Source organism: Somniosus microcephalus, chromosome 4 (genome assembly GCF_052327205.1).
Source record: "Somniosus microcephalus isolate GS21.2 chromosome 4, FLI_Smic_1.0, whole genome shotgun sequence".
Taxonomy (NCBI): domain Eukaryota; kingdom Metazoa; phylum Chordata; class Chondrichthyes; order Squaliformes; family Somniosidae; genus Somniosus; species Somniosus microcephalus.
In genome coordinates, this window is record NC_140990.1 from 179,291,665 (window position 1) to 179,306,545 (window position 14,881).

At 43.1% G+C, this 14,881-nt stretch overlaps 1 protein-coding gene across 2 annotated transcripts in view; it reads right to left on the reverse strand.

The window, feature by feature from the left end:
* The window catches only part of LOC147120033 (disco-interacting protein 2 homolog A-like), a 58,033-nt gene that overhangs the window by 14,485 nt on the left and 28,667 nt on the right, over window positions 1–14,881 (reverse strand). For both annotated transcript variants that reach the window (XM_085985540.1, XM_085985539.1), the window contains 2 exons: window positions 6,533–6,590; window positions 1,054–1,128 (listed from right to left, as the gene is read on the reverse strand). In XM_085985540.1, the coding sequence (XP_085841666.1) occupies window positions 1,054–1,128; window positions 6,533–6,590 (133 nt within the window). The remainder of the gene's footprint in view (window positions 1–1,053; window positions 1,129–6,532; window positions 6,591–14,881) is intronic.

A 14,881-nucleotide genomic window follows, 5' to 3' on the forward strand; every position in this document is an offset into this window, starting at 1 on the left:
TCTGAGAAAGGACATACATGCCTTGGAGGCGGTGCAACGAAGGTTCATTAGATTGATCCCTGGGATGGGATGAGAGGGTTGTCCTATGAGGAGAGATTGAGTAGATTGGGCCTATACTCTCTGGAATTTAGACGAATGGGAGGTGATATCATTGAAACATATAAGCTTCTGAGGGGGGTTAACAGGGTAGATGCCGAGAGGTCGCTTCCCTTTGGCTGGAGAGTCTAGAACTAGGGGGCATAGTTTCAGGATAAGGGGTCGGCCATTAAGACAGAGATGAGGAGGAATTTCTTCACTCAGAGGGTTGTGAATCTTTGGAATTCTCTACCCCAAAGGGTTGTGGAAGCTGAGTTGTTGAGTATATTCAAGGCGGAGATAGATAGATTTTTGGATTCATGGGGAATCAAGGGATATGGGGATGGGCGGGAAAGTGGAGTTGAGGTTAATCTTATTGAATGGCGGAGCAGGCTCGAAGGGCCGCATGACCTACTCCTGCTCCTAATTCTCATGTTTGCCTACATAACAACAGTAACTATACTCAGAGCTTCTTTTGGCACTGAGGATGGGAACAAAAGAACAGAAGAATAATTATGGAAAGACAAATATGTAGAGGGACCAAGTCTCAGCATTTAAACTCAGTGAGGCAGTTGCAGCACTATCTGAAGTACGACATACATGTCCAAATGTTCCTCCAGCAATTGCTGCAGGTGACGGACGATGAGGTGAAGGAAGCCAGTGGGCAACAACTGTGTCAGTCCCTGATCAACTCCATGCCCAGGAAACAGGACTGTAACCAAAGCCAAGGGTAACCTTTTATTCTGAATGTTAACTTAAAAATTCTTTAGAAAATACACTAATTATATAGATTTGCTAGTATGTAATAGATCAAGCACATGTCAAAAAATGCACAACACAGTCATATTATTACCACTATATTGATAAATATTACTATCAGGATAATTTTCCAACTCTACATTTTCCAGCTTGTAGAAACTGGGAACTAATTGTAGCATCAACTTGTTTTGATTAACATTTGGTTCTTCCTGATCTCACCTCCCCCAAGTGAGAATCTCCCAGAGGGCCTTTTGTCTCTGGATTAGTTATGATGACCTTTACTCCAGGGAGAATCTGCAAAAGAAAGGAGATTAAATAGACTGAGCTGAAGATCAGTTAAGACAGTTCATTATTTTTGCCATGAGTTCTTGTTGATTGTTAATTCAACAGTACTTTACATCTTTAAAAAAAAACTCAGTCAACCATAAAAAAATAAAAGAAACAAGAGTTAACGACCTTTCATCAGAACTAGAAAAAATAGAGATGCAACAGATTTTATGCAAGTACAGGGGCAGGAATGTGCTTAAAACTGGTTACAGCTCTAATTTTTTCCCCAGTTCTGATGAAAGGTCATCAATCTGAAATGTTAACTCTGTTTTTCTCTCCACAGATGCTGCCTGACCGGCTGAGCATTTCTAGCATTTTCTGTTTTTATTTCAGTTTTCCAGCAGTATTTTGCTTTAATAAAAGATAAGACATTAAGGGGACAAAGAAAATGTGGCCTAGAAATTCACTATGGCCCCGCCAGCTGGCTAGCGCCCAAAAGTTAGCGCTGGGCGCGGATCCAGTTGCGACCGTCAGATATTCAGTTTTTGCGCCCCAAGTCGGAACTGGGCGCTATTCCAGGGTGTGCCCGCCCCTGCTTGGGGCGCTGAAACTGAATTTCAGCGCTCTAGGTGCCGCTGCGCCACCCGATGCGGTGCGGCAGGCTGCGGTACTGCAGGCCTCCTCCTTCTCTTAAGGTGGAGGTGCCTGCAACGGGGAGATCGCCGCTGGATTGTGCCGGCAAATGAGCCCGGCACCACGGAGAAGTGCCGGGCTCGCGGAAAGCAGCCGGCAATGCCGCGGGGGGGGGGGGGGTGGTGGTGGAGGAGGCCGGGGAAGGAGGTGCGGGCAGGCGGCCGCCGAAAAAGCGGGCGGCCGCACCTCCACCTTTATGCGCCCCACTAAGGCTGCAGTAAGGCCCTGGTCTCCGGATGTTAGTAGCGGCCGCCACGGAGGAGGCGGCGGCAACTGAATATGGGCGTCGGGCCGGCATCGGGGCGGAAACGGGGCACTGCACACACCGATGACGTCATCGGTGCCGGCGCAGCGCTACCGGCTACCGCCGCCATTACCGCCGAGCTCAATATCAGCGCAACCTCCTCTACTGGCGCAGAGGCCCTCTTTGGGCCTTAACTGGGCGCAAAGCCCACTGAATTTCTAGGCCTGTGAGTCTAGTTGCTACAGAAAACATGCAAGACTCCCGCGTTACATAAGTGATACAACATTTACACAACCACATAAAAAGAGCACATGCGTGTAATATTTGGTCAGAAACCAAACCTGAAGTGGTTTGATAACAAATCCAAAATGGCCCTGAATTATTTTTAAACTTGGGTCTATACCACAGAGACTAGTTCTTCCAATCATTCAATTCCCACAGTTGGCTTACTTTTAAATCCAATTATCAATTTTTTCCTTTCATCAATGACACTGGGATCTGAGGCACTATCTATAATTAGCAAGCTGGGTAATCAAGGTATGCAAACGTAAAAAAAGCAGGAAAAAAGAAAAGCGATTTGGCCTATCAAATCCATTCCTGCCAAAGACCTATCCATTCCATCACAGCTGTTATCCAGTCTTTCTCTCCATCACAACCACATGTACTTCCTTTTTTTTAGTGCTTTTCTGAACTTACCTACCTTATGCCTCCTAACCTTCAAATACAGTACTGTACACCCACTTCCTCCTCACTACATCACACAATGTTGCAATCAAGATTCATTGCAGTCTCCAACTTTAACTTGTCCAGAACCACGGAACTCCTTGCCTGTTTTGATGAAAGGGCATCAACCAGCAATGTTAACTCTGTTTCTCTCTCCAGAGATGCTGCCTGACCTGCTGAGTAATTCCAGCATTTTCTGTTTAAGAACATAAGATATAGGAGCAGGAGTAGGCCCCTCGAGCCTGCTCCGCCATTCAATAAGATCATGGCTGATCTGATCCTAACCGCCAATCCACTATCACAGAACCATCTCCTGAATCTAACAGAATTAGACACACGAAATAGGAGCAGGATCAGGCTACACAGCCCCTGGGCCCGCTCCGCTACCCACAGGGCCATGACCGATCCAAACCTAGACTCATGTCCAAATTCCTGCCCGCTCCCCGTAACCCTTAATTCCCTTTACTTCTAGGAAACTGTCTATTTCTGTTTTAAATTTATGTAATGATGTAGCTTCTACAGCTTTTTGGGGCAGCATATTCCATGGACCTACCACCCTCTGAGTGAAGTAGTTCCTCCTCATCTCAGTTTTGAAAGAGCAGCCCCTTATTCTAAGACTATGCCCCCTAGTTCTAGTTTCACCCATCATCGGGAACATCTTCCCTGCATCCACCCGATCCAACCCCTTCACAATCTTGTATGTTTCAATAAGATCGCCTCTCATTCTTCTGAACTCCAATGAGTAGAGTCCCAATCTACTCAACCTCTCCTCATATGTCCATCCCCTCATCCCCGGGATTAACCGAGTGAACCTTCTTTGTACTGACTCGAGAGCAAGTATGTCCTTTCTTAAGTATGGACACCAAAACTGTACGCAGTATTCCAGGTGCGGTCTCACCAATACCTTGTACAACTGAAGCAATACCTCCCTATTTTTATATTCTATCCCCCTAGCAATGAAAGCCAACATTCCATTGGCCTTCTTAATCACTTGCTGCACCTGCATACTAACCTTTTGAGTTTCGTGCACCAGTACCCCCAGATCCCTTTGTACTTTCCAGTTTCTTGCCATTAAGATAATAACTTGCTCTACGATTTTTCCTGCCAAAGTGCATAACCTCACACTTTCCAGTATTGTATTCCATCTGCCAAATCTCTGCCCACTTATTTAGCCTGTATGTCCCCTTGCAGGTTTTTTATGTCCTCCTCACTCACTACTTTCCCTCCCATCTTAGTATCATCTGCAAACTTTGATATGTTACACTCGGTCCCCTCCTCCAAATCGTTAATATAGATTGTAAAGAGTTGGGGACCCAGCACTGACCCCTGCGGAACACCACTAGTTACTGATTGCCAGTCTGAGAATGAACCATTTATCCCAACTCTCTGCCTTCTGTTAGATAGCCAATCCTCTATCCATGCCAGAATATTACCCCCAATCCCGTGATTTTTTATCTTAAGCAATAATCTTTTGTGTGGCACCTTGTCAAATGCCTTTTGGAAGTCTAAATACACTACGTCCACTGGTTCCCCTTTATCCACCCTATATGTTACTTCCTCAAAGAACTCCAGCAAATTTGTCAAACATGACTTCCCCTTCATAAAACCATACTGACTTTGTCCTATTAAATTATGATTATCCAAATGTCCTGTTACTGTCTCCTTAATAATGGACTCCAAAATTTTACCTACCACAGATGTTAGGCTAACCGGTCTATAGTTTCCAGCCTTCTGTCTACTGCCCTTTTTAAATAAGGGTGTTACATTAGCAGTTTTCCAGTCTGCCGGGACCTTTGCCGAGTCCAGGGAGTTTTGGAAAATTATTACCAATGCATCCACAATCCCTACCGCCACTTCCCTCAAGACCCTAGGATGTAAGCCATCAGGTCCAGGTGATTTATCTGCCTTGAGTCCCATTATTTTACCGAGTACCACTTCCATAGTGATTTTGATCGTGTTTAGCTCCTCCCCCCCCTTTAGCTCCCTGTTTGTCCAGTGTTGGGATATTCTTAGTGTCTTCTACTGTAAAGACTGATATAAAATATTCATTCAATGTTTTTGCCATCTCCATATTTCCCACCATTAATTTCCCGGTCTCATCCTCTAAGGGACCAACATTTACTTTAGCCACCCTTTTTCTTTTTATATAACTATAAAAACTCTTACTATCTGTTTTTATATTTTTTGCTAATTTACTTTCATAATCTATCTTCCCTTTCTTAATCAATCTTTTTGTTATTTTTTGCTGTCTTTTAAAGTTTTCCCAATCCTCTATCCTCCCACTAGATTTGGCTACCTTATATGCCCTTGTTTTTAGTCGAATACTATCCTTAATTTCTTTACTTAGCCACGGATGGCTGTCTTTTCTTTTACACCCTTTTCTTCTCAGTGGAATATATTTTTTTTGGAAGTTGTAAAATAACTCCTTAAATGTACACCACTGATCATGTATCGTCTTACCCTTTAATCTATTTTCCCAATCCACTCTACTCAATTCCGCTCTCATACCTTCATAGTCTCCTTTATTCAAGCTTAGCACGCTTGTTTGAGATCCAACCTTCTCACCCTCTAATTGAATATGGAATTCAACCATGTTATGGTCACTCATTCCAAGGGGATCCTTTACTAGGACATTTTTAATTAATCCTGTCTCGTTACACAGGACCAGATCTAAGGTTGCTTGCCCCCTGGTCGGTTCAGTTATATACTGCTCAAGAAACCCATCCCTAATACACTCAATGAACTCATCCTCAAGGCAGCCCTGCCCAATTTGATTTGTCCAATTAATATGATAGTTAAAATCCCCCATAATTATAGATGTTCCCTTATTACAAGCCTCAACTATTTCCTGATTGATACTCCGTCCAACAGAGTTGCCACTGTTCGGAGGCCTATAGACTACGCCCACTAGTGTTTTTTTCCCCTTATTATTCCTTACCTCCACCCAAACTGTTTCATTATCCTGATCTTTTGACCCAATATCATTTCTCTGTATTACAGTGATTCCTTCCTTTATTAACATAGCCACCCCACCTCCCCTTCCTTCCTGCCTGTCCTTCCTGATCGTTAAATAACCTGGTATGTTTAATTCCCAGGCATTGTCACCCTGCAGCCATGTTTCTGTAATGGCCACAAGATCATACCCATATGTAGTTATTTGTGCCATTAACTCGTCTATTTTGTTACGAATGCTACGTGCATTCAGATAGAGAACTTTCAAAGATGTTTTGTGACACTTAGTTCCTGCTTTTGCCCTTTTTATTACTTTACCTTTTACTCCATACCTTCTGCCCCTTCCTGACACGCTCTGGTTTTTAATTTCCTTTTTATACTTCAGATTTCCAGCATCCGCAGTATTTTGCTTTTGAGCTCCTTTCCTCCCTCAGTCTTTTCTTCATTCTACGCCCTCAGGCTTTTAAAAAACCGTCATCGAATCGCTACTTCCTGATTTACCTGATCTTGTCCTTTACACCTCAGTGATGTCCTCATTATGGGCCTTGGCTCTTCACCTTAGTTTCTAAAGATAAAATATTTAATCCCCCGTGGCAAATGAAGGGAAAATTTTAATCTTTCCCAGCATTACCAAGTCCAATTTTACCACATGAAAAATTACCAGCGGTTTGGCTCAAGTCTTTTCACTCCTATTGTTCCAACTAGGGATTGGTGTAGTCTGAGGTATGCCGTTTAATCTGTATGATACCTGGCTGATCAATAACCTTTTTGAAGCCTCTTTGAAAGGCTTTTTCCCTTTTATATCCATGGTCCACTTACCTTTCCCGACTCCATTAGTGAAAGACTATGGGGGGAGCCTCGCTCCACCAAACGTACCCTACAACCAGAGAAATTAGCTTTCTTTAAAAAAAAATCCTTACATTCAGTAAAAAAAAACATGCACAGTAATACAATGTGGATAAATCACCCCGTCAAAATTCTGTCAGAGTGGGAGTTTTTATTTTAAAAATGACCTACCTTTGATACAGTCCTTCTCACTTTTTGAATATAGGTTATCTAACATGTATAAATGAGAGAAATGAAAGACAGTCTCTTATGACTTTGGACTATAGCACTCTCACTTACACCCCTTCATATGCTACATAACGGCCAAGCCCATGGGCCACTTGCACGTACTCACCAACCAAAGCAAAATGTTTTCAAAAGCTCAAGTGTAGAACTGAAGAACAGAATGACAGCTAAAGTTTGGCACAAGAATAAGCTACATTCCAAGTATTAGGAAGACCATACTAAAGGTGAATACTCTTAGTTGCTTCTTCATTTGGTGATCCTCCAGATAGCAATTGAAACTGTTACAGTAGAGCCAGGTAGAGGTAGGTTACTATAATTTTATCTTGAGACTTGCATTAGGAAGTGGTATACCAGAAAATAAATCTTCCTTTGCAGGGAGATCCAAAGAACAACATTTATTGAAGGATTGTTCCATGTCGCAGCTTGGCAAGTCCAATCCAGCACAACATTAGCTCATGAAGTAACTGTGGCTCTGGTAGAACAAATTGATCAAGCAAAGCACACTGTAGAACCTATTTCGCAAGACACTGTTTAATACTGTGTTTGTCGAATGTTTTATTTCCATATGAAATTAGTAACTTTGTTGGTCTGTGAACATAGTATGAAAGGCCCAGATATAATGTTACATTTATATAGCACCTTTAACATAGTAAAACATCACAAGGTACTTCACAGGAATGTTATCAGACAAAATTTGACACTGAGACACAGAGATATTAGGACAGGTGACCAAAAGCTTGATCAAAGAGGTAGGTTTTAAGGAGCGTCTTAAAAGGAGAGAGGGGTGTTGGGAGGGAATTCCAGAGTTATGGCCTAGGCAGCTGAAGGCACAGCTGCCAATGCTGAGGCAAAGGAAATTGAGGAAGCACACAAGGTCAGAATTGGAGGAACACAAGTTCACGGAGGATTGTAGGGTTGGAGGAGGTTATAGAGATAGGGAGGGGCGAGGCCATGAAGAGATCTGAACACAAAGATGAGGATTTTAAATTTGAGGCTTTGTTGGCCCAGGAAGCAATGTAGGTTAGTGAGCACAGGGGTGATGGCTGAACGGGACTTGGTGCAACACTGTAGATAAATTTGTGCTGCATCTCACATGGTGAAGGTGCCAGACAAAGAAGTTTCATTATAATTCCCTGAGCGAATTACAATTCTGATAAAAAGGAATAATTTTGTGTGAACTTTATGGGCAGCCACAAGATAGGGTAAATCTACCACAAATGTGCTGTTGTTTATACTTCAAATTGATACAACAAAGAACTTTATTGTTTCTTTAGCAGTAGCAGTTTCTAATGTTGAAATGGGAGCGAGAGAATTGCAGACTTTCCAACTTGGACAGAGCTGCATTGTAGCACAAGGTGTTCTCAATTTTTGCTGATATCCCTTGTGGGTGTTGAGTTTTGCAGTGGAGGGTGCTTGCAGGAGATAATCCCATCTCTTCACGGCTTTCTCACAGATAATTAATAGTCTCAGAGATCTCATCACAAGGGACAAGATTACTTGTAAGTGATTCAATTACAAAGAACACAGCAAGACTTCTCAGAATTAGTGCTCTAATAGCATCTAATCTACCCTACGGATACCAGAAATAGCTCTCGCCATAGAACATTCAAAATTACAGAGCTGTCAAAGCTCTATTTATACATCCAAGATCCTTACAAAGCAATGTTTAGACATTCAGTGTTAGAGACACCATCAGAGCAGTTTGTGCATTCAAGATGACAAATCTCGATGTGCTATTTACAGGGTGTTTGAATAAAGGCAAACACTAACTCTATCTCTGATTTCTTGTAAACATTTCCTTGTTTCTCCATTAGAAAATATTAAAAGGGACTATTTCTCTGCAATAGACTTAATTGAACAAATGGGACAATACAATGGTATATGCGTGCTACACAAACACAAAGGAAAATTTAAGTTCACCTCAATCTCTGGGAAAGTTCTGAAAAAATTGTACGCCGTTTCACAGCAACTTAAAGGCAGAAATTCCAATCAGACTCTGGATGAAAGTTCAAAATAAATGAGCCAATACTTTTATTAAAATAGTGCAGTGAGGAATTTCAAACAAGCGCTAGTATGAGAACAGCGCAGATTGTAAATTCTAACCTTGATGTGCAAAGGAAGTTTTAGTTCTGACTGATATTTCTTGCTCAGAACAGTAGCAGTATGGAGTCTAATTTTATTTACCAAGTCAGCAAAGTGTTCAATTAACACTTTGATGTTAATTACATCTGAAGCAGCGCTTTGATTTTCTCAGACAGAAGGTAATGGAGGATGGCTGCATCAGAGCCAACGTGAGTGGAAGAGGTGCGAGCTGCTGGTGCTTGGGATGGGGATCTATCGGTACACGGCCAACGGAGTGGTCTGCATGATTGGGATCGACCCACTTTTCTCCGCTACATTCCCAGGAAATGGGAGCCTTCTCCTCTTTTGCCATATTTTCCATGCTTCCCACCCTCTCTGCTAGTCTGCTGTAACTATTTACACCTCCTCTGAACCCATCTTTTGTTTCTTTACTTGTCCCATTACCACCCCCATTTGCCGTACACCATCAGTCTTTTTGTCATTTAATACTCCTGCCCTCCACCCGATCACAGATCTATCCCTTTGTTCTTTCCTACCACCTCCTCCGCCCCTTACTTTTCCTGGCCACATGTTTAAAAACTATTAAACTCTAACTTCTTCCACTTCTGATGTAAAGTCATTGACCTGAAACGTTAACTCTGTTTCTCTCTCCACAGATGCTGTCTGACCTGGTGAGTGTTTTCCAACATTTTCTGTTCTTATTTCAGATTTCCAGCATCCGCAGTATTTTGCTTTTGTTCAATTAACAATGTTTTTACATGATCATACTGCACTGCAGCACTTCTTGCTTCCAGTCTCTCTATGGATATATGAAACTAAAAGGAGAAAAACATCCAAGCCAGTGCAAGGTGTTGAGGCTCCACATGACTGTACCACAGAGAACAGTAACACAGACAGATATATTAAATAATTACTGGCAGAATTATTAAATAACTACTTTGCCTCGGTATTTTTAAAAAAATTGATAAAAAGGGAGAAAACAGAATGAGAGTAAACTGCCAAGAAATATAAAAAAAGAGATTGTAAGAGCTTCTACAAGTATGTAAAAAAGGAAGAGAGTAGCAAAAGTAAAGTTGGTTCCTTAGAGGCTGAGACAAGAGAAATTACAATGGGGAATAAGGAAATGGGAGAGACTTTAAACAAATATTTTGTATCTGTCCACACAGTAGAAGACACAAAAAGCATACCAAAGAGCTAATGAGAGTGAGGAACTTAAAGTAATTAAGATCAGCAGAGAAAAAGTACAGCCACGTTTATTTCCAACACCAGATTTCTGATTGGTTCCCTTGGAGGACAAGACACGATCAGCAGTTTCTCTGGAATGTGTAATTAGATCCTGCCTGCCTAAGTAATCAATTACTTTGCCAAGTGTAATTCGAGCCATTCTGACTGCCAGACTCCAGACAGAACAGGGCTCAACCTCGCGGGTTCCACCCCCTAAACAAGTCACTGATCCCCAACAAGTTCCTAACCTTCCTCACACCTCCCAAATTTCTGACCTTTCCCTCACACCTCCCGAGTTTCTGACCTTTTCACTCTCCAACAAGTTCCTGACATCTGCCCCACCCCCCCAGCACAAGTTTCTGACCTCTCCCCCGCCCCCCCAAAGGTTCTGACCGCCTCCCTCACCAACCCATGTTCCTGACCTACTCCCCCTGCCCAAGTGCCTGACTTCCATTCCGTCCGGGTTCCTGATCTTCTCCACTCCCTCAGCAAGTTCCTGACCTCCCCTCCCCACCCATAGATGGGGCATTGTGTCTAGGTCACGGATTGTTAACAGGTTTATTGGGTATGAAGTGAATAGCGACAGTGTCATGACTTCCGGATTTTGTCCAGTCCAATTATGTCATTTGCCATACACGCACCGAGCTTTCCGACAAATCAACCAGGTCTAGGGGGAGAAGAGGGAGAACGTGGCGCTGGTGTAAAGGGAGTGGGGTTGGAAGAACATCAGTCTTGCCATCTGGATCACGTTCTCGCTCTCATCCCCCCCACCTTTAGACCGGGATCATGTTCTTCCCCAATCCCCACTGTGCTCTCTTTGCTCTTTACTTCTCTCCCCTCCCCCCCGCCGAGTTCCTGACCACCTCTCCCCTCTCCTCCAATCCTCTCTCTTTCCCCTTCAATCCCCTCTCCCCTCTCTAATCCACAATCTTTCTCACCCCACTCCGATCCCCCCCTCTCTTCTCCCCCCCACCACCTCCGATGCGCTTTCTCTCCCCTCCCCCCCTCTCTCTTGCCCCTCCGATTTCCGCTCTTCCCCGTCCCCTCCGATTTCCTCTCTCTCTCCCCTCCAATTTCCTCTCTCTCTCCTAGCCACCAACGGATCCAGTGACCTGCTCCCGCAGAGCTGCGGAAAGCGTGGCTGACACTATTGGGTATTGCGCATGCGCGGCTTCGGTAAACAGCGCGCATGCACAGATGGGGATGGGGATCGGGTGTGCATGCACAGAAGGCCACCAAGATGTGTGTGTAGATAATCACTCCAAAAAAATACTCGAGAAACTAATGGGACTAAAAGCCAACAAATCCCCATGACCTGACGGAATATATCCTAGGGTTATAAAAAAGGTGGCTGCAGGGATCGTGGATGCATTGGTTGTGATCTTCCAAAATTCCCTAGATTCTAGAACGGTCCTCATAGATTGGAGGGTAGCAAATGTAACCCCGCTATTCAAGAAAGGAGGGAAGAGAGAAAACAGGGAACTACAGGCCAGTTTGCCTGACATCAGTTGTCAAGAAAATGCTGGAATCCATTATTAAGGAAGTGGTAACAGGACACAAAAAATCATAATGATTAGGCAGAGTCAACATGGCTTTATGAAAGGGAAATCGTGTTTGACAAGTTTGTTAGAGTTTTTTGAGGATGTAACAAGCAGGGTAGATAAAGGGGAACCAGTGGATGTGGTATATTTGGATTTCCAAAAGGCATTCGATAAGGTGCCACATAAAAGGTTGTTACGCGATAAGGGCTCATGGGGTTGGGGGTAATATATTAGCATGGATAGAGGATTGGTTAACGGACAGAAAACAGAGAGTAGGGTTAATCGTGTCATTTTCAGGTTGGCAGGCTGTAACTAGTGGGGTGCCGCAAGGATCAGTGCCTGGGCCTCAGCTATTTACAATCTATAGTAATGACTTAGATGCAGGAACCAAGTGCAATGTATCCAAGTTTGCTGATGCTACAAAGCTAGGTGGGAAAGTAAGCTGTGAGGAGGACATAAAGAGCCTGCAAAGGGATATAGACAGGTTAAGTGAGTGGGCAATAAGGTGGCAGATGGAGAATAATATGGTGAAATGTGAGGTTATTCATTTTGGTAGGAAGAGTAGAAAACCAGAATATTTTTGAAATGGTGAAAAACTATTAAATGTTGGTGTTCAGAGAGGTTGTGGTGTCCTCGTACAGTAAACAGAGAGTTAGCATGCAGGTACAGCAAACAATTAGGAAGGCAAATGGCATGTTAGTCTTTATTGCAAGGGGGCTGGAGTACAAGAGTAAGGAAGTCTTGCTACAATTGTACAGGGCTTTGGTGAGACCACACCTGGAGTACTGTACACAGTTTTGGTCTCCTTATCGGAGGAAGGATATGCTTGCCTTAGAGGTGGTGCAGCTAAGGTTCACTAGATTGATTCCTGGGATGAGAGGGTTGTCCTATGAGGAGAGATTGAGCCTATACTCTCTGGAGTTTAGAAGAATGAGAGGTGATCTCATTGAAACATACAAGATACTAAGGGAGACTGACAGGGTAAATGCTGAGAGGTTGTTTCCCCTGGCTAGAGAGTCCAGAACTAGGGGGGCATAGTCTCAGGATAAGGGGTCAGCCATTTAAGACTGAGATGAGGAGGAATTTCTTCACTCTTTGGAATTTTTGGCATTTCTCTACCACAAAGGGCTGTGGATGCTGAGTTGTTGAGTATATTCAAGGCTGAGATAGATAGATTTTTGGACTCTAGGGGAAATCAAGGGATACGGGAATCGGTGGAAAAGTGGAGTTGATCAGCCATGATCTTATTGAATGGTGGAGCAGGCTTGAGGGTCATATGGCCTACTCCTGCTCCTAATTTTTATGTTGGCCCGTATTTTCCGATCGGAGGCTTCCTGTGTGCGGAGGCCTCCGATCTGGAAAAAATCTATGCCCTTACTCGAGGGCTCCAGAGGTCTGGTCATTTCCGCTCCTGGGCCTTTCCACGACGAAATGCGCAGGGCTCACGTATCCCAGGGGCGCATGTGGTTCGCAAGCATCCCTGGGATCACGTGAGCCATGGGGAACCAATGGGTGAAGGGAATCCCCCTTCATACTTTTGATAGCTTAGACATGTCAAAAGTATGAGTGGGGATCGATGAAAAAACAATTCAATACATTAAATAAATTTTTGAAAAATCACATTTTTTATATTAGTTAAAATGACATTAAATTATTGGCCCAGAAATTCGGGTCTCCACGGGTGAGTACACACGGGGTACTCACCCGTAAGCCCAATGGAAGTGCCGGTTTCCTGCATGCACTACGCATGCGTGGGAAACCGTCACTTCCTTTCCCCTGAAAGAAGGGGTTCAGAGGTCGAACGCGTGCGCAGGAGAGGCAGCACGTGCGCATTGAACTTACGTTTTTTTTTTGCAGGTTTTCCCGGGAGGGTAAGTCTCCAGAAGTTAGACATGTAAAAAGCAGTCGCAAGGCCTGCTTTTTACAAGGTAAGTGGTGAATTAATTAAAATTAAAACATTTTCCCACAGGTTTATTATTTTTAAATACTTTAAAGAAAGGTAAGTTTATTTTTTAGCTCCGTTAGAAAATAAAATTATTTTTTCAAAAATTTAAATTATTGTTTAAAATAGTTATTTCATGTAATTTATAGTTTATATTTTTAAAATGTGATTTAAAAAAAAAATTATTTGAAGATTTAGTGATGTTTTGGGGCTTATAGTATTTATAAGTTTGACAGCCCTTCCTGTCAAACTTATGAATGAAGCATTCCCTGCTCCGATTGGCTCCCCATGGGCCCACGTGATCCCAGGGGATGCATCGAACTAACTGCACCCCTGGGATACGCAAGCACTGCGCGCCGGCAGTTGGAGGAGGCCCAGGATCGCAATTCCACGGGGGCCCACAGCACAACGGCCGGCGCGCAAGTAAGTGCAGGTTGGGGGCTTACACCCGCGGGAAGCCCTCGACCCGAATTTCTGGGCCAATATTTTAAACAAAAATTTAATTTTTTGAAAAAAAATTAAAGTTCCTTATGGGGCTAAAATTAAACACCTTTTTTTAAAAAAAAAGTATTTTAAAATTATAAATGAGTTGAAAATTTTTTATAAAACTTTTTAAAACTCTTATGCTGGTAAAAGCAGGCCTTACGCCCGCTTTTACCAGGCGTAAGACTTTTAAGAGATTTCAGCGGGCGGAGGTTCTGCAGAAAGCAGAACACTCCACTCGCAGAGGCCCTTCTCCAGGGCAGGCGTGCGATCTGTCAAGAGGATTCTTGACAAATCGGAAGTGCCGGTTTTCAGCGCATGCGCTTCGCATGCCTGGAACTGGCACTTGTGAAGTCCTTACGAATATCTACACAGCTCGTACACACTCGTAGGGATCGGAAAATACGGGCTGTTATGTTTACCAGGGAGATAAACATGACATTAGAAGAAGAGATCAAAAAAGATATAAAGACATTTAAGATAGAAAGGGGGATGACAATTGATAAAGTAATCAAAACTTACAGTGGATAAAACCCCTGGTTCAGATGGAATCATTCTGTGCATATTAAAAGTTAGGAAAGAGACAGCTAAGGCACTATTACATATATATATAACAAATTATTAGAAAAGGAAATAGTGCCAGAGGACTAGCTGACAGCTAACGTGATTCTTATATAAAGAAAGGGAAATAGAACAAGTCCAAGGAACAATGGACCAAGTAGCTTAACGTCAGTGGAAGGAAAGATATTTTTATTCATTCACAGGATGTTGGTGTTACTGGCAAGGCCAATATTTATTGCCCATCCCTAATTGCCCTCAAGAAGG